This window comes from Rattus rattus, chromosome 1, assembly GCF_011064425.1.
Source record: "Rattus rattus isolate New Zealand chromosome 1, Rrattus_CSIRO_v1, whole genome shotgun sequence".
Lineage (NCBI taxonomy): Eukaryota > Metazoa > Chordata > Mammalia > Rodentia > Muridae > Rattus > Rattus rattus.
The window spans coordinates 209604666-209624223 of record NC_046154.1 but is presented as its reverse complement, the minus strand read 5'-3'; the positions used below and the strand labels follow the sequence as shown (position 1 = coordinate 209624223).

The window sequence follows — 19558 nt, the reverse complement described above, 5'->3', positions numbered from 1 at the left end:
TATATATTGATTATACACAATATATATAGATATATATTGATTACACATAATGTATATGCATATATTATATATTGATTACACATAATGTATATGCATATGTCATATATTGCTTATACATAATATACACATATTGATTATACATAATATATACATATTGATTATACATAGTATATACATATTGATTATACATAGTATATACATATTGATTATACATAGTATATTATATATTGATTATACATAATATATACATATATTGATTATACATAGTATATACTATATTATATATTGATTATACATACACACACACACATATATATGTGTGTATATATACTGCTATCCTAGAGATTGCCACAGTTTCTGCAGCCAGTCATTGTCTTGTCTTTTTTTTTTCTATCATACTTTATGAATTCCTATTAAGTCTTTGCAATAAAGTGGATACAATATTTCTGACATAAAAGCAAGTGGGTGGGCTGGAGAGATGGCTCAATGGTTAAGAGCACTGACTGCTCTTCCAGAAGTCCTGAGTTCAAACCCAGGCAACCACATCTGTAATGAGATCTGATGCCCTCTTCTGGTGTGTCTGAGGATAGCTACAGTGTATGTACTCATATATAATAAATAAATAAAATTAAAATAAAAAGCAGATGGGCTGGAATTGTTGGAATATGCTAGAATCCCAGCCCTCAGAAAGCCAAGGCAAAAAGACTGTCTCAAAAACAATAGCAGTAATAACAAAAGGGAAATACTCATTGATAGAGATTGAACTTGTCTTCTACTTTTGAGTTTAGACTATTTTTCTTCTTATAAAACAGATGAATTCTACTATGGGGAGGTTTTATGGATGTTGTCAACATTCCATATAAATGGAAAGAAACTGCTCCAAGATGGGAGTTATATTCATTTTCAATACAAAGTTATAGTGAACTGTTTCTACTCTGTGGAGATTTCAGATTGGATGGAGAAAGTAGTCACCCTGAGGACAGTTGACTCATCTGTCAAGTTGGGAGGACCCTGAAGACAGTTACCCCATCTATAGAGTTGGGAGGAGAGCAGGGAACACCCTGGGGACAGTTACCTCACCTATAGCGTGGGGGGACAGAGTGACATGTGAGACATATACCATCAAATTCTGAAAGAGAAAATAGGAACTGAAATTGTATCTTAGAGGGGATTAAGCTTTTATAAGTCCCTATGTTATTGTGTCATATTAATGATAAGAATTATATGCATGACAGTTTTTATTATATGCATGACAGCCTTATTATAACTATTTGGGATGTCTTCAGGAAGGCAAGGTTAGTTTCCTCATGGCCTCCTGACAAGGCTTGAGAATTCTGTGAAGTTACTGGCTCGTGTACTTATTCCTGGTGATGGCCCCACTTGCCACCCTCTGTGAGCCTCTCTGAGGGTAGGTAGATGAGTTTGTGTTCATATCTAACCTATTAGCCTTTTATAATTTAATACAGAGATTTTTGATGATGGAATTCACCCCAGGACAACAAACGGCCGGTCTAAATCCTCTAAAATAGTTTCCGAGCCGGAGGAAGAAGAAGGTTCTATATCAATGAAAGATACACCTTCTCAAGCTCTTCTGAGAATATACCTGGAGAGGAAGGGCGACGACAGAAACCTGACCGTGCACTTCTCATCGTTTGACGAATTCCTAAACGCCTACATCATCTTTATCTTGAGAGAAGCCATCCATCATATCACAGGCCAGTCCCTTAGTGACACTCCAGGCTATGTCAACTACTACAAAGTAGCCCATGTGATATTTGACAAAGCCAAGCCTGTGCCTAGCCAGAAGGCTACAGTTTCACCCCCTGTTGAAGTTGTACAAGAAACCTCAGAAGATAGATTGGAGGAAAATGTAAGTTTAAGTTCAGAGAGTGAGAGTGTTGGGCCTGAGAGCAGGGCAGACTGGTGTATTTCTCACAAAACCTATGACATTGGCAACAGAAGGGAATTTGAAAGATTTAAGAAGTTTCTAAAAGGCACATTAGGAGAGAGGTACTGGTGGCTGTGGATGGACATAGAGAGGCTGAAAGTTCTTAAGGACCCTGGAAGACATCAAAGGTATTTTCATTTTTATTTTTCAATATTTTTAAAAACTAAATTATATAATATTTATTTTAGTTACTCAAGCAAAAAGTATTAAAGTGTAATTTATAATTGGGATGGTTAAAAACAATGGTATTTATTCTATGAAAATTTTGATATTACAATTTTGTGATTTTCTAGCTTTAAAATACCAATAATAGTAGTTAGTTGGGTTTGAATACTATTTCTTCCCATAAATTCTAGACTTCTCTAAATTATTCTACTTTTTATAGTGTCATGATACAAAAATTTTATGCAAAATGCAATTTTCAGCTATTATGACCACACTCATATTAGATAGGTACAAATGGCAGCATTTAGGCCTCTTATCCCAGCAGCTTTCCTGGTCTTTAGTCACGTGCCACATAGTGGTCTGTCTGCACTGCGTTTCTTCTGATAGTCTGCACTGCCTAGCTCCACATGCTCTAGGTCACTAGGAGTGGCCATCCTAGCAGGGCACCACTTTAAGAAAGCCCTTGTGTCTGTTTCCTGATCTAATCTGAAGTAGGTTAGGCTGCATTTCTTCTTCAGGGCTTGGTGTAGATCTCTTAGTGACTGGGTCCTTATTAGAAAAGTATTTGGATCACAGAGCTTATGCTTCAAAAGGGGCTCAACAACACAGTTGATTCTGAAACGTGACATGATATATAATTGTAAGACTTGTCAAGAAAGTCATATGCAAGGAACCTTAGGATTTTACCCACATTTAGTGACCTAAAGTGACAGTTCTAGAGATCTATTTCTTTATGTTTTCCGGTTTATGGAAGAGATTGTCTACACTCCTTGGTTTATGACCCCTTCCTCCACCTTCAAAGCCAGCAGCATGACATGAGCATCTTTCTGATGACATGAGCGTCTCTTACATCCTCATAGTCCCGGTCCCCTGTGTCCTCATAGAAGGATTTCCAGAATTCCCTGGGGACCTTTGAATAGCAGGCTGATTTCTTTCTAGTCCTTATTTACCGACATCAGCTGCATTTTTCATAGGTAACCAATTTACAAATTTTAGAGATTAGAGTGTGCACAACTCTACAAGACCATCCAGCCTATTGAGAAGAGCAAACACCCTAGGAGATAATCCAGGTCTGCACAACCCTTTAGTACTCTGTAATGAGTATTGGTTTGAGGTGATTATTACTTATCTGAAGCAGTTACATTTGGGAAGTTGAGTGTTGAATTGATGTGTATATAACTGTGTGTTTTACATAAGACATCTTGAGAAAATGAAAAAATGCTACCTTGTGAGCAGTGGGGAGCGCTACCTTTCTGCAGAAATTTTATCAAAGTTTAAGCTGATGCATGGATCCTGGTGGACAGAAGACCATTTGAAAAACATCCAGATTGAGGTTTTAAAACCTCTGCTTCTGTATTGGTAAGGAAAATAATGTGAATTAAAGCTATTTTCCTTTACTTTTCTTAAGCTAGTTATAAATAATACTTTCTCCAGTTTATTGTTGCCTTTCTTTGAAAAGCATTTATCTATTAGATATTTGGTGTAGTGGTTTGAATTAGAATGCCCCCCACAGGCTCATATATTTGAATGCTTGATCACCAGGGAATAGAACTATTTTGGAAGATTACAAGGATGAAGAGGTCTGGCCTTGTTGGAGAGAGTATGTCACTGGGGAGAGCTTTGAGGTTTCAAAAGTTCCCTTTCTCTTGGCCTATGGATCAGGATGTAGCTCTCAGCTACTGCTCCAGTAACATGCTTGCCACCATGTTTCCTGCCCTTACGATAAAGGACTAACCTCTGAAATGTAGCAAACCCCCAATTAAGTGCTTTCTGTGTAAGAGTTGCTGTGGTCAAGGTATCTCTTCACAGCACTAGAACTTTGACTAAGGCAGAAGTTGATACTAGGAGTGTGAGTGTGTGTGTGTGTGTGTGTGTGTGTGTGTGTGTGTGTGTGTGTGTAACAGGACTCCCCTTGCTGGTAGAATGTAAATCTTGGGACTTTAGATTAGGAAAGAAGTTGGATAATTTAAGCTGGTCTTACCATCTTAGTAGGGATGTGAAAGACAATGCTGCTGAGAGTGATGTAGAATGTGATGGCCCAGCTCAAGAGGTTTCTGAGAGGAAGAATATTAGTAAGTGGCCTAGAGGTTATTTTTTAATGATATTTTGGCAAATAATGTGACTGCTTCTTTCCCTTGTTCAAATAGTATCTGCCTGAGGCTAAATTGAGGAGTTTTGGATTAATGGTGTTGGTAGAGGAGATTTCAAGACAGCCTGGTATTGACAGTGTCATGTGGTTATTAGTAATCACTTGTATGCATATCTATAATGAGAATGGACACGCTGAACAAAAAGTAACATAAAAATAGTTAGGGGAGAAAAGGAACCCAGGGAGTGTAACAGAGCTATAAAAATTTTAAAGAAAAGCCTGATACTAGATGAAATAAAGGGAGTGGTAACTTCAGGAAAAGACCCCACCTAGTTAAGCCTGCAACTTGTGAAAAAGAATTAAAGAAAAAGCTTACAGTGAAAGATACCATCAACAACAAAAGCTCATGCAGATGTTAATTGAGCTAGGAGGTCAAATTCTAGCCCCACAAGTAGCAGAACTTGGCAGCTTCTGATACAAGATTCTGGCCTTAGAGTCAAGGACATGAGAAAGGAGCTGTGGAATCTCCCTTTACAATCAAGAAAAGCCACGGAGGGCAGGCATGTGTCGGGGTTGTCCCTGCATGGAAGCACAGAGAGGTCATTGTGTGAAGCTGTGAAGGTGAAGCCTGGATTGTGTTGGAGAAGCCAGAGTCATGGGATACCAGCCAAGGAGAGTTGCAGACGGGGTGTGGAACCAGTCCAACAGAGAGAAATATGTGGCAGTTGACAAATCTGAAAGGTGCTGGAGATCTGAAGAGCACTGACAGCAGACATGGAGATGCAGAACGTAGAATTTGTCCTGATGGATTTTAGTTTTATTTTGGCCCACTATTTCCTCACTATTCCCCTTTTCTTGCTTTTGGAAGGATAATGTATGGTTTGGACATATGTGATCTGCTTTTTCTAGGTTGACTTTATAGGAGTTACAATTAAGAGATTGTCTTGAGTCTCAGAAGAGGCTTGGAACTTTTAAACAATGTTGAGACTGTTGAGATTTTGGGAACTTTCGAAGCTGGACTAAATCCATTTTTGCATTATGACATGGCTTTAAGTATATGGGGAGCAGGGAGTGGAATGCAGTGGTTTGAATAAGAAAACTCAGAGGGCTAATATCCAATATATACAAAGAACTCAAGAAGTTAGACTCCAGAGAATCAAATAACCCTATTAAAAAATGGGGTACAGAGCCAAACAAAGAATTCTCAACTGAGGAATACTGAATGGCTAAGAAGCACCTAAAGAAATGTTCAACATCCTTAGTCATCAGGGAAGTGCAAATCAAAACAACCCTGAGAGTCCACTTCACACCAGTGAGAATGGCTAAGATCAAAAACTCAGGTGACAGCAGATGCTGGCGAGGATGTGGAGAAAGAGGAACACTCCTCCACTGTTGGTGGGATTGCAGACTGGTACAACCACTCTGGAAATCAGTCTGGAGGTTCCTCAAAAAATTGGACATTGAACTGCCTGAGGATTCAGCTATACCAGTCCTGGGAATATACCCAAATGATGCTCCAGCATATAACAAGGACAAATGCTCCACTATGTTCAAAGCAGCCTTAATTATAATAGCCAGAAGCCAGAATGAACCCAGTTATCCTTCAACAGAGGAATGGATACAGAAAATGTGGTACATCTACAAAATGGAGTACTACTCAGCTATTAAAAACAATGACTTCATGAAATTCTTAGGCAAATGAATGAAACTAGAAAATATTATCCTGAGTGAGGAAACCCAATACCAAAATAACACACATGATATGTACTCATTGACAAGTGGCTATTAGCCCAAAAACTTGGAATACCCAAGATACAATTTACAGACAACATGAAGCTCAAGAAGAAGAAAGACCAAAGTTTGGATTTTTCATTACTTCTTAGAATGGGGAACAAAGTACTTACAGGAAACAAAGTGTGGAGCTGAAACTGAAGGAAAGGCCATTCAGAGACTGCCACATGTGGATCTATCCCACATGCAGTCACCAAACCCGGTCACTATCGGGGATATTGAGAAGTGCATGCTGACAGGAACCTGATAGCTGTCTCCTGAGAGGCTCTGCCAGAGCCTGACAAATACAGAGGTGAATGCAACCATTGGTCTGAGAATGGGGTTCCCAATTGTGGAGTTAGAGAAAGGACTGAGGTAATGGAGGGGTTTGCAACCCCATAGGAAGAACAACAATATCAACCAACCAGACCCACCAGAGCTCCCAACTAAATCACCAACCAAAGAGTATACATGGAGTGACCCATGGCTCCAGCCACATATGTAGCAGAGGATGGCATTGTTGGGCATCAGTGGGAGGAGAGGCCCTTGGTCCGGTGAAGGCTTGATGCCCTAGTGTAATGCCAGGGCAGGGAGGGAGGGAGGTGAAGGGGTGGGTGGGTGGGGTAGCATCTTCATCGAGGCAGGGGGTGGGGGGATTTGATGGGGTTTTCTGGATGGGAAACTGGGAAAGGAGATAGCATTTGAAATGTAAATAAAGAACATATCCAATAAAAAAAAAAGAAAACAACTTTAAAATGAGTCAGCAGAGAGAAAAACAGAAAGTGGCAGGAGGGATTAATAACTGATAATTACATGAATTGTGGGCTTTTGATTCTAAAGTTTATTATAGTTTCATCTTAACATATTGAATCTTTGGGTTTTTTGTTTGTTTGTTTGTTTGTTTTTTCCAATAAAAAGGGCACCAAGATTTTGTGTAACTCATTCGGTTTCTGCAAAAAATGCTAGTGCTGAGCTGAAGTTCTGGCGCATCCGTCAGGAGAAGCCGAGGAAGGATGTTGACCCTTTCCCACAGATGGCCACCCTCCTGCCGTTAAGACCGAAGTCCTGCATTCCACAGACCCCCGAGGTCCAGGTAGGGCGTCCAGTGACTGACCCGCTCTTTAATATTTATCCTTGGGTATTTGTCCACTGTTGTGTTCTGAATGTGAACTATAGCCTCTAGACTTACATGTTTGAGCACTTGGTTCCCAGTTGGAGTGCTGTTTGGGCAGGCTGTGGTACCTTTCGGGGTGAGGCCATATTGGAGGCCATGTGTCACTGGATCTTGAAGCCTTATGGCCAGGCCTCACTTCCTTCTCACACGATGCTTCCTGAGGGTGGACACAGAGTGATGAAACAGTTTCCTGTCCTTGCCCGCTGTGTTTCCCCTACCTGCTGCTATGGCTTCCCCCACCATGATGGACTGTATTACCTTGAAGCTGTGAGACAAACTATATCCATTCTCTCTTAAGTTGCTCTTACAGTGTAATTTATCAGAGCAATGAGAGAGTGACTAAGGCAGCTTTATCACATTTGTCCCAAGGTTGCTATCACAAGCCTGCTATTACATTGTGCACACCACCCCGTGTAAGAAGGAAGGAAAGGCTGGACCCTGCTTGTTCAGCAAGTAAAGTGATCCTTCTGAAATATACAATTATGCCACTCACTCCTCGGCTGGACATTCTCCAGTGGCCGCTCTTCCGTTTAGAATAAATTGCCAGCCTTGCACAGCCACACAGGTCCCTCAGCACCCACACCTCATCCTTCCATATTGTCTTCTTGTTCACACTGACCTGGCCACACTGGGTCCTTTGACCATCTTTGAACATCAATTGAACCCACAGGGCTTGGCACTCTGCTCCCCGTGTTTTGTGCACTTTCCTCTGGAGAGCCTGTGTCTTACCCCTCACAGCTTTCAGAGGGCAACTCCCCCATCACTTAGTGAGCAAGGCTGCCTTCCACACATGTGCATGAGCTCTTACATACAGGGGAGCGGGCCGCCTCCCCTCAGGCCTGTGCCCTTTGCCCTGTGGTGCTTGCTTTGTGGTATTTACAGCCACATGGACTGTTTACTGCCTTTTACATCCTTCTAGAACAGAAGGGTATTTTCTGTGTTGAGTGTATACCCCTCGATCAGCCTAGCATAGTCCCGTAGTAAATCTAATAGGAATTGCGAAGATTGCTGCAAGTGGCACACCCAAACCAGAGGGAGGGAGCTTTGGGCACGCAGTGAAGAACAGGAAGACAAAAAGCTGAGGGTAGTTGTAGGAATTTTTCTTAGAGCCCACATCTCTGACCCAAATCAAACATTAGAGTCACAGATTAGAATCTGTGTGCATAATGTGCTGGCAGGTGCTGCATTACCCCCTGAGACCATGTGCACACAGATACCCCAGGTTTCAGCACAGACCGCGGGTCAGCAGGGCTGCTGCAGGGCCCGAGGACTTGTACTTCCACGTCTCTTTCCGGGGTGATGTTCTCCCCACTAGAGCTCACACTTTTCGTTGGTTTCTTACTCACTGTTTTGACTTTCCCCTGGCCTGCTTTGTTGCTTGAGGCCTATCACAGGCCACAGCACAGGCTGAGCGTCTGACTCAGCCCCTGCAGCTCAGTCACCCAGGCTCTAGGTAAGCGCCATCTTGGAGGCATAGCACAGCAAGCATGTCGTCTGATGATGTCTGATGACTTACGACAGACGTTATCAAACTGAGAAGTTGTGGAAGGAGAAAAAAAAATAAGCGATATGGTTAAGCAAAGCAACTCCAACAGTGAACTGTGGTGGATGCGTAAGGGAAGAGGGCAGTTAGCTTGTGTGGAAGAAATAGAAACCAGATTTACCTACCAGTCCTCTTGAGGTGAGAGCATCACTGTGGTGTGTTCTAGTTGGACAGTATGTTCTGATCCCACTCTTTGTGCTCTATCATCCTTGGCAGAAAATACTCTGGGCAGTAGAACTTTTATCACCAGTAAAATATAGTCTTTTAGTGGGCAGTCCTACGAACTTGACACATGCATACAGACTGTGTAAGCATCACAGTGAAGGGCATTCCTCTTTGATTTCACTGTGGCTTGCTAGTTTCCTCCTATCATTTACTCTGATTATTATTATTTATTTAAATTACATTTTGTGTTTGTTTAGTGTACACATATGTGTGCATGTGTGGGGGAAATGCCACAGAGCACATGTTGGGAGCTCAGGCGACAAGTTGGGGGATTCAGTTCCTTTCTTCCACTGTGTGGGTCCCTGGGACTGAACTCAGGCTGTCAGGCTTGGCAGTAGGTACCCCTGCCTACGGTGTCATAGCTCCAGCTGTGCTTAGGGCTTTCAGTCACGCAACAAAGTCCAAGCTTTAACTCCAGGCCAGAGCGATGGCTCGGCTGTTAGGAGCACTTGTTCTTGCAGACCTGGGTTTGTTTCCCAGCATCCATATAAGGTGGCTGAACAGTGCCCGTAGCTCCATTTTCAGAGTGCCTGATGCCCTCTTCTGGCTCATTTCCTAAACACCGCTGTCTTCCCCATCACTGATGGTCCGTCCCTGTTGCTAGAGGGTCCTCTCCCCTGCCCACTGTTCTCTGTCTTAAAGGTGTGTACTTACACAGCTGTGCTGCACATACATATACACGAGAGTGCACACGCGCGCGTGCACACACACACACACACACGTCTAAAAAATAATTTATGGGCCAGGTGTGGTGAGGTACACCTTCAATCACAGCACATAGGAGGCAGAGGCAGGCAGAATTCTGTGAGTTTGAGGTCAGCCTTGTCTACATAGTGAGTTCCAAAACAGCAAGGTCTGCATGTTGAGAACCTGCCTCCAATTAATTGGGGAGGGGGTGAGTGAGAGAGAGATGGGGGAGAGGGATAACGGGAAAGAGAAAGAGAAATAGATGTGGGGGAGAGGGAGAGGTAGAGGGAGAGTAGAAGAATGTCTTTTGTAGTTGCTTAGGGGTAGGACCCACAACCTGTGCTTACCAACTGTGTGCTCTACTGCTGAGCTAAGCAATTGGCCTAAAAATGTTTTAAAATTAATGTGATTAAAATGTATAAGCACACAACTTCTCACTGGACCTGTTTTTGAGTGTTCATTACAACAGCCTTGAGTCCATGCACGCTGTTGTACAGCTCCGGAACATTTCTGCTTTGAGAAAGGATTCCATTGCATGGAGACTACCCTGCCTCCCTCCTAACCCTCAGACCCTGGAAGCCATTACTCTATCTGCTGTTTCTATAAGTCTAACCATATTTATGTAATATATGTTTAATTTGAAGCTCAGCCTCTTGTAGTATTTCTCATTAATAGTTAATTAATACCTAAAACTATATATGCTTTGTTTGAGACAAGGACTTGCTGTGTAGCCCAGGTGGGCCTTGAACTTGTGACCTCTCTGCCTGAGCCTCCTTAATGCTGGAGTTTCAGACAAGCACCACACCCCCAGCCTTGACCTGAAGCTCCAGGGAGAGCAGCTTGGCTCATTTCCTAAACACCGCTGTCTTCCCCATCACTGATGGTCCGTCCCTGTTGCTAGAGGGTCCTCTCCCCTGCCCACTGTTCTCTGTCTTAAAGGTCTCTCTTCTTAGAGCCTGCCCAATGGCTCCCAACTGCCCTTGGTGCATGGCCCACCTTACACTTTGTTGAAATGATATGTTTTATTAATTTTTAATGCATGGTGTTTCCTGTGCATATATGTCTTTGCACTATGAGCACACCTTACACCCATAGATGCTGGAAGAGGGCCTTGAATCCCCTGGGGCTGGAATTACAGACAGTTGTGGGCCCTGATGTGGATGCTGGGAATTGAACCTGGGCCCTCTGGAAGAGCAGCCAGTTAAGCTGCTAACAGTTAAGCCGTCCTTCCAGCTCCTACCATTAGAAACTTTTAAGAATGGGGAAGTGACTTTATCATAACATGCCCATAAAAGGAAGAAACAGTGGTAATTAAGCTGTAGACCTTTGCTATGGCTAAGCCAGCACCTGCGTTTTATTCCCCTGGCCTCCCATTCGCTGATGCTTTCCCAGGCAAGTTTTAAACCTGTTCTGTTCCAGAAGGAAGGATTGCTGACAAGTTCTTCCCCAGAGAGAGACTGCTTCCATAGTGCTGGCAGTCGGGACCTAACAAGCGTTTGGCTCCTCTTACCATCTAAATTGCTGTTGTATTTCACGCTGCTGGTCTCATAAAATGCCAGTGTATGGGAGGGAAGCATTTCTACTTCACTGGGATATTGAGGAGGAAGTGGAGTAAGGCTTGAAAGCTAGAGATCATAGCAAGTTGAGGTGTACATGCAGAATTTTATTAGTTTTTCATTTTGCTTATTTCACTTTCCATTTCACTATCTTCTCACTTTTAGGGAGAAGAAATTGGTTTATTTCAACCACCTAAATCTAAGAAATTATCAAAAATGAATGCAGGGACTCAAAAATTTGGGAGAAATGAGTCTATGCGCCCAGTTTCTTCTAAGGACGACAGGGTTGAGAAAGGGTAGGTGCAGTTTTTTTGATACTATTGCTTTAGATTAGATCATTGTGTGTGTGTGTGTGTGTGTGTGTGTGTGTGTGTGTGTGTATGTATGTATATATATATGTGTGTATGTATAAGAATATATATTCATCTCCTTAGGATTCAGTAATGTGTATTAGAGGCTTATGAATGACCTGCCCACTCTAAGTTAGAAGAGTCCCAGAGAGTAGTCCATGTAGAGAGATGGCGCCTGTGTGCAGCCACAGGCCGACCATCTGAGGAGGCTCCTTTCTCACACTCGTTAGCTCTCTTCTAAGCCAGTTCTTCTCCAGGTCAAGAGCTCAAAGACCCTGAGTAACATTGGTGATGTTTAGCCCAGTGCACTATTAGTACTTGGTGTTTCCTCACCTTACTGTATTTCCAGAGGGACCTTTTTCCTTTATCCTGAAGAATACCCTTTGATATCAATTCTTTGTTTAGTAATTTATTACTTCACATTTGTTCTTTTTTGAAGTAAAAGTTATATAACAACAAAGTTAGAAATGTACATAATATTAAATGTGTACAGTCTGATATTCAGTATATTTGCAAAATCAACCAACCATTACTACTATATAATTCCTAAACACTTAAACTAATTTTTATTTTATTTATTTATTTAAGTATTTATTTATTTATTGACTGTGTGTGTGCATGCATGCATGTGCATGTGTGTGAATCTATGTATATGTGTGGGTGCATGCATGTGCATGCATGTGTGTATGTGTGCAAATGTATGTATATGTGTGGGTGCATGCATGTGCATGAATGTGTGTATGTGTGCAAATGTATGTATATGTGTGGGTGCATGCATGTGCATGCATGTGCATGTGTGTATGTGTGCAAATGCATGTATATGTGTGGGTACATGCTTGTGCATGTGTGTATATATATGTATATGCGTGGATGCATGCATGAGCATGTATATGAATGTATCTATATGTGTGGGTACATGCATGTACATGTGGGTATGTATGTAGATGTGTGGATGCACGTATGTGCATGTGTGTCTGTGACGTAGCACACATGGATATCAGAGGACAACTTGGAGTAATCTATTCTTTCCTTGCTGGTGACAAGGTCCTTACTTGTTGAGCCAGCTTGCTGGCCTAATTCCTGAGCATTTCATCATGCCAACAAGAAGCCCTGTGTCCCTTAGCAGCCACACCATGGTCCCTTCCCCCAACCCCTGGCAAGCCTGTCCTACCTCTCAGTGCTCTCCCCATGTGTTTCCTACAAATGGAGTCCTGGCAGTCTGTGGCCTCTCAGGCTGGCTCCTGTGCTCACAGTGTTTGCCAGACCCTTTGCGCTGCTCATTCCCATCCTCAGGTACTTTCCTGGGCACTTTGAAGATATTGTCCTGTCCCAGCTCCCCGTCTCTGCCAGGCTAGTCATTGTCCTTCTGATTATATGTCTCTTCTCCTGTTGCTACTGCAGACAATTTCTAGATGGCTAATTTTTTTTCTTTTTCTGTATCTCACACATGTGTATGTATGTATGAAGATAATTTTGGAAGTGTTAAGTTCTTCTAGGAATCACATAAGTATCTTGTCAGGAGTTGTAGTGATTTGTTAACCTTCTAGTATACATGGGGTATACATTCATCTCCACGACACTCTCTCCAACATGATCTATGCTACCTTTGATGTGCATTGCAGATAGACTTTAGAAATGGGATTTATCCTCATTGAAGTCGAACTTTTTATCGAGAGCCATTTTACATGAGATTTTGTCGATTCTGTACTTGGAAACAGAAAAATGAGAGTGGAGGGGAGATATGGGCAAAACCTACCCGAGTGATGCAGCAAATCGTCTAGCGTGAGGCACGGGTGTGCATTTACTTAGTACTAAGAGGAATGAAGGAGTGTAGAGTTTAAGGCCTCTGGCTGGCTCACACCAAGTGTATCGGGTTCCAGGTTCCCATGTCCTTGCCAACTCAGATTTTAGGTGTTAAAACGTCAACGTCACCATAATAAAAACCCAGTGCTACATTAAGTTTCACTCCTGATGTTTTTGACCAAGACATGGAAATAAGGGTTTGGAGTCCAGGAAAGTACATGAGTTATCAACATGGGTCATGGTGAAACCTGGGAATCACCACAGGAAAACTGGGCTACTGAGGTTCTAGTAGAGGAAGAATGGGTAAGAAAATGGAAGGGACACAAAAGGGTCTTGGGGTGGACAACACTTGCCTGGAGCAGCACAGTGCCATGGGAGACAATGGGGATCTAAGGTGGAGTGGGCGAGTTAATGCTTGGCTAACAACAAATACTGACTTCACGAGTTCAAGATCAATGGTAGTACCTGGAAAATATTTTGAAGGTGAAAGTGAACCAAGCAGAATAGATCACCTTTCTTTTACTTTTTTATTTTGAGAAAGGTAAAATGTGCATGTTATTGTCAGGAAGGAAACTGGGCCTGGTACAGAGGCCTGTGAGCCCAGCTGTTTGAGAAGCTGGGCTGGAGATCACAAGGTCAGGGTCAGTCTGGTCTATCCAGTGAGTTCAGGACATACTTGGCCTGCATACTGAGACCTTGCCTCAAAATAAAGAGCAAAAACAGGGCTAGAGAGACAACTTAGTGGGCAAGAGCATGTGTCCTCTTTCTAGGGGACCCAGGTTTAGTTCCCTGCACCCACATGACAGCCCATAACCATCTATTAACGTCCATCCAAGAGGACTGGTACCCTCTTCTGACCAGCTCAGACACCAGACATGCATGTGGTGCATATGCATGCATGCAGGCAGGCGCGCGCGCGCACACACACACACACACACACACACACACACACACACAACCAGCAAGCACTTACCTTTGTGTTGCCATGTTTGCCATGTATGCATGGTGTGCTGGGCTCAGTCCTCAGTGCTCAAGCCAGGGTTGGGGAGAGTGACATTCATGTAACCCATGATGCTGGTAGCCCATGCTGTTGACAATGAGGGATCTTTTCATAATTCTGGCAGTCCAGCAATGGTCTATGAGTGGAATCATAGAAGTGCAATCTTTAGAACTTGACTTTGCTCATCCAGCACAATTCCTATAAGAGCCATCCAAGTTGTTGTATTATCCATAGTTTATTCTTTAAATGCAGAATAACATTCCATAATTATTCTTTTTAAAATGTGCACATAGTTGGGCATGGTGGCAGGACTAAAGATGCTGAGGCAGGAGGATGGTGAGTTTTAAGCCAGTGTGGGCTACAGTGTAAGACACTAGAAGTGAGACATAAAGATAGAATAGGAGTGACAGTTCAGAGTGACAACTGTTTCAGCTGCTGGCCCGGGTGGAGACTGGATCTGAACCAGGGCCTGGACTGCTCTCCACTTTCATCAGAGAAATTTCCCTTTACAGTTGACTACAGTCAGTACAGAGATGCATGGCTATCAAAGGTATTCAAAGAAAAGCCTGAGTGCTCAGCCAGAGGGGACATATTTATGACACCCCTACCCGACTCAGACAACACCATGGAGAGACAGAAGACAGAGGCATTTAAGAGCTGGGGCTGGGGGGGCCATGAAATGCTGTCCTTGAGCGTGGCTTGGCTGCTGCTGAGGAGAGGGGCGCATCTTTCTCTCAGTGAGGAGCAGGCGTCCGTTGATGCTGTGAGAGGAGGGAGGGTCAGGTGTAACCACTGGTGGGCATGGACGGCCCCTGGCCCTCGTGCACAAGGACAGCACCATCTGGGTTGAACAAGGGAAAAAAGACTTGGGTTAAGAACAGGAGGCCTTGGGGGAAGTCGAAGGAGATAAGAGGGAGGCGGAGGTGTCCATGGTTCATTGTGTAAAAGTATGAGATTCACAGAGTAAATACACAATGAAATAAATGATGAGGGGGGATTTCTGTTGTTGACCTTCTGAAAATTATTGCATATATTATGTTGTTGTTTCCAGATTTCTCTGAGGCAATAAAAGCACTTTGTGTAATTATTATTTTGAAAAAAGAAAAGAAAAGGGATGGGAAGGCAGGTGGGTCTCTGTGAGCTGGAGACCAGCCTAAGGTAGTGTGTACAGTGAGTTTCAGGTTAACCAAGATATACAGTGAGAGAGAGAGAGAGAGAGAGAGAGAGAGAGAGAGAGAGAGAGAGAGAGAGAGAAAGGAAGGAAGGAAGGAAGGATAATTAATTGTCTAAAGTCACTGGATGTGGAAGATAAAGTTAAAATTTTGATTTTTAAATATTTTCCTTTTTTCTGGATGGGAGCATTTTATTTTGCTCTGTCCATTTCTAGTACACAGAAATAATTGATACCCTGTGATCGAGCTGGACTCAATTGTTAGTGTCAGCAGGACTTCCCCCTCAGTGACCATCTAACATTTTATCTGGACAGCTTTCATTTCCTTCCTCCCAGCCTCCAGCCAGATTCTCTGAGGAGGAGAAGGGATCAGAACAGATTTGTGGTCAGTTTCAGGGATGCACTCATGCTTTCAACATTAACTCCGGGTTCTCGGAAGCCATGCAGGCGGACGGTGAGAAGGCAGAGCCCTCAGCTGATCGGTTTGCTCTCACATCTATTACTTAGGTCAAAGAGGCTACCAGAGAGCACCACGGTGGTCCGCTTGACATCTTTTACGGACATCTCCGAGTGTCTGAAGCCCCAACTGGAGAGGAAATACACTTACACAGAGAAGATGAATGTGAGTGTTTAAGGACCGCGTTCTTCATCTAATCAAACAACGTCTCTGATCTTAGAGACTTGAGTTTTTTTTAAAACATATGTATTTTTTTCTCTACTAAGCAACATGTTTTGATTTTTAGTTTTAAAGGAATTTTCCCACAAAATCTTCACCTAGGTTTTTTTGTAGTATTGCTCTGCCCAGTCCTGCACCGATCGCTCTTTCCAAAGCTGCTGCTCTGGCCTAGTCTTGCTTGCCTCAGACACAAGTAAGACCGTAGTCCTCCTGTCGAGGGTTTCCAGAGTACAGTTGCTTCGACAGCAAGCATCTAATGCAGGGCATAAAAATGAATTAGAGGAAGCTCTCACGGCCCTGAGACTCTGCAGTTCCCACACTATCTGAACACTTATTTCTGTACAATTGTCTTAAGTAAATAGTTCTCATTTTCTCATAATTAGGATTTTTTTCCTACTAAAATAAGGATATTTCAGTTTCAAATGTTAGATATTAAATAAAAACGATTGTATTCTCATTTCAGAATTTGTTTAGCAGGCAGAGACAGCCTGATAAAGGCAGTAAAAATCTTACTTAAACCTGTCCCCACCATCTTTGTTCGGGGGAGCATAAAGAAATCTGAGTTCCAAGAAACAAATCATGATGTTACATGAACAGTCTCCCCTCTTCTTTTCTGGGGTCGCTGTGTGCTTGAGAAGCAGTCAGCCCTCCCTGCTTCAAGGCAGGTATTAGGGTTGCTAGTATCGTTGGCAGAGAAGTCATAAACAGCGAGGTTTATGAGAACTTCCAAAGCCATCTCCACTCTGGAGGCCGTGACCTGTGGGGGCGAGACTGTCCAAAAAGGGATACTCCCCACACACAGTTAACAAGCAGCCACCAGAGGCCTTGGAGATGGTTCTTTTTATAACCCACTTGTAGCTAGAATAGCAGCACCTCAAGGCTAAAATAACAGCAAATATGTAGAGACAGGCCACCAACTGAGACTTGGAAGGAATTGAGGTCAGGGATTTGCTCTGACATCAGGCTTGGAATCAGATTGGTTTGTAATAGAATGGCTTCTCCTGCCATAATTGGGCTTCATAAATGAATCTTAACATGACAGTCAGATGCTAACACATTGCATTAATTATATCTATACACTACAGGAATAAAATGACAGCCCAGCAGAATTCACAAACCTCGCTTTGTACAACACTATAAAGTTTCCGTTATATTCAGGCAGATAATGAACTTCTGTTCTATTTTCTAGGTTAAAACTGTATCAAATGTTGGAGCCTTGGGAGGATTTGACATGGAAAACTTGTTGCAATCTTTATACGTAGAAAACAGAGCTGGATTCTTCTTTACCAAATTTTGCGAGAATTCAGGGAACAAGGTAGAAAATAATTATTTAAAATCTGGATTTATTATTTTACTTGATTTAAAAATAAGTGGCATTGAACTAATGTGGTGATCAAATAAATATATCTAATGTTCAGATTCCCATCTGATAAATTTCAATCCACACTTAGTAAATCTTTAATCATCCGCCCAAATTGTACTTCTCTTTGTTCTATCACCTTACTAAAATTACAAAGAAAAGTGAAATACAGATAGATATTGACATACAGTACTGATAATGGCTAATCATACAATTCAATCTCAATTTAATAAGCCATATTTAGTTTACTTTTGTTAATATTTGATTTTTAATAATTCTAACAACCTTGTGTTATGAGTAGAGGTAAGATGATTTCCAGTAATGTTTTTAAAATCACGATCAATGGGCATATGACCCAATGAGCATTGTCGAAGTGACCCAGTAGTTAATATTAGTTCTCCTGTGACGTGCACTTACCATATGTTGGTATATCAGAACGCCCTCAGGTCCCTTTCATGCCACAAATGCATGGTCTTTACATTTCAACTGGAACCATTGCTGTTTCTGTACTCATTACTAGTTTTAAACATTTGCTACTTTAATGACCAACTCTATGGGATGGTCGCATGCACAAATACATTCCACTGAGAACAGCAGTAAATATTATCTTGTATATTGCCAGTTTGTGATGAAAAAATGGAGGCCAGCCTCAGTTGGGGCTGATTTGTGGTAGCAGCATGAGAATGAGTGCTTGTGTAGAGTGGAGGTGCAGCTCCGAGGGCCTCTCTTAACTGGGTGGTGATCTCTGTCCTTCTCCGTCTGCAGCTGTGGAAGCACAGTGTGTACTTTTGGTTTGACCTACAGGCTTATCACCAGCTGTTCTACCAAGAAACGCTCGAACCTTTCAAAGTGTGCAAGCAAGCCCAAGTAAGTAGCAAATCGCACTGCTCTGTGCGAAGCTGTAAGCACACTGGAAAATGAAAACTGTGTTCGGCCCCAGACAAGAGAGAGCTGGGGCGGAAGGCATCCTGTCACTGCTCTGGGAAGCCTTTGTTTAATGCCAGCAGGCTGTGTTGCTTTATCACCTGATTTGTGAGTTTTCTGTTTTATTTCTTTTATTTGGTTTGTTTTCTTTTCCTGTCAGTGACTTGTTCTACCGATAAAGAATGCCCTCATCTCTTTCCCTGTTCCTAACATACCTTCGGGGGTTGCCTGTAGGGATGGAAAAGAACCTTGGGAGTGGATGTGCAGTGCTCACTGCAGTGATCAGGAGCCCTAGTTCTGGCCAGGGTTCCCTGAGCCTCCGGCAGATGTCTGCCTCGGGCTGTGCCAGGCTGCTGGCGGGTTGCTGTGCATGTGCAAGCCCCATGTAGGCGCCTGGGCTCCCATGCTAACATGCCACATGAGACAGACACTCAGAGGGTGGAGGAGAAAGCATTTCAAGACCACCCTGAAGCAAAACAGGGAAGGAGCAACAAGGACAACCTAGAGGAGGAAGAACAGAGGTTCCTCTGCAGACAAGGATGGAGAGAGGGGCCTCTTTTCAGGGGTGGGGCAGGTGGTAGAGATGAGAACACTTGTGAGTCCAGCTGACTTTGGGGGATTTTATTCTTAGGTTCTTTATAGATCTTTTATGGAGAGAGGTCTCCAAGACTAGACAGCTACGGACTGCCTCTCTATCTGTTGATCACTTAGGGAGTCTTATAACCCCAAGTGACCCATCCCAGAGGCTCATACCCCCACACGCTGCTCCCAGTGTTAGTTTATCATCACATTGCTATTTTATAACCCTGCTCAGGACAGCAGCATGTACTGGCTGCTCCCCCACTCTCCACTCCACATGAGTAACTGCTTCATAACTCAGTGACGGCTTGGTACTTTGTGCTGTGAGAATAAGGACTCCGGCTCCTCCATAGCCCAGATGTCTCCATGCAATCATGAAGTGAATCTCTCCTTTTCTGAGACCACACAGTTGTGCTTGTTGACCCATTACCTGTAACTCACTGTTTACCCTCCTCCCCTAACCTACTGTCCCTACCATCTGTTATTTTTATGTTTTCACTACTCAAAGAGCACTCCTCCAACTGCTCAGTGAAGAGAG

The 19558-nt window shown here is 42.9% G+C and overlaps 1 protein-coding gene across 1 annotated transcript in view; it reads left to right on the top strand.

The window, feature by feature from the left end:
- Positions 1–19558, top strand: part of Rgs22 (regulator of G protein signaling 22) — a 104585-nt gene that overhangs the window by 37688 nt on the left and 47339 nt on the right. Inside the window, exons 7-13 of the mRNA XM_032885513.1 lie at positions 1467–2076; positions 3311–3472; positions 6891–7065; positions 11323–11453; positions 15989–16103; positions 17347–17472; positions 18283–18384. Of these exons, the coding sequence (XP_032741404.1) occupies positions 1467–2076; positions 3311–3472; positions 6891–7065; positions 11323–11453; positions 15989–16103; positions 17347–17472; positions 18283–18384 (1421 nt within the window). The remainder of the gene's footprint in view (positions 1–1466; positions 2077–3310; positions 3473–6890; positions 7066–11322; positions 11454–15988; positions 16104–17346; positions 17473–18282; positions 18385–19558) is intronic.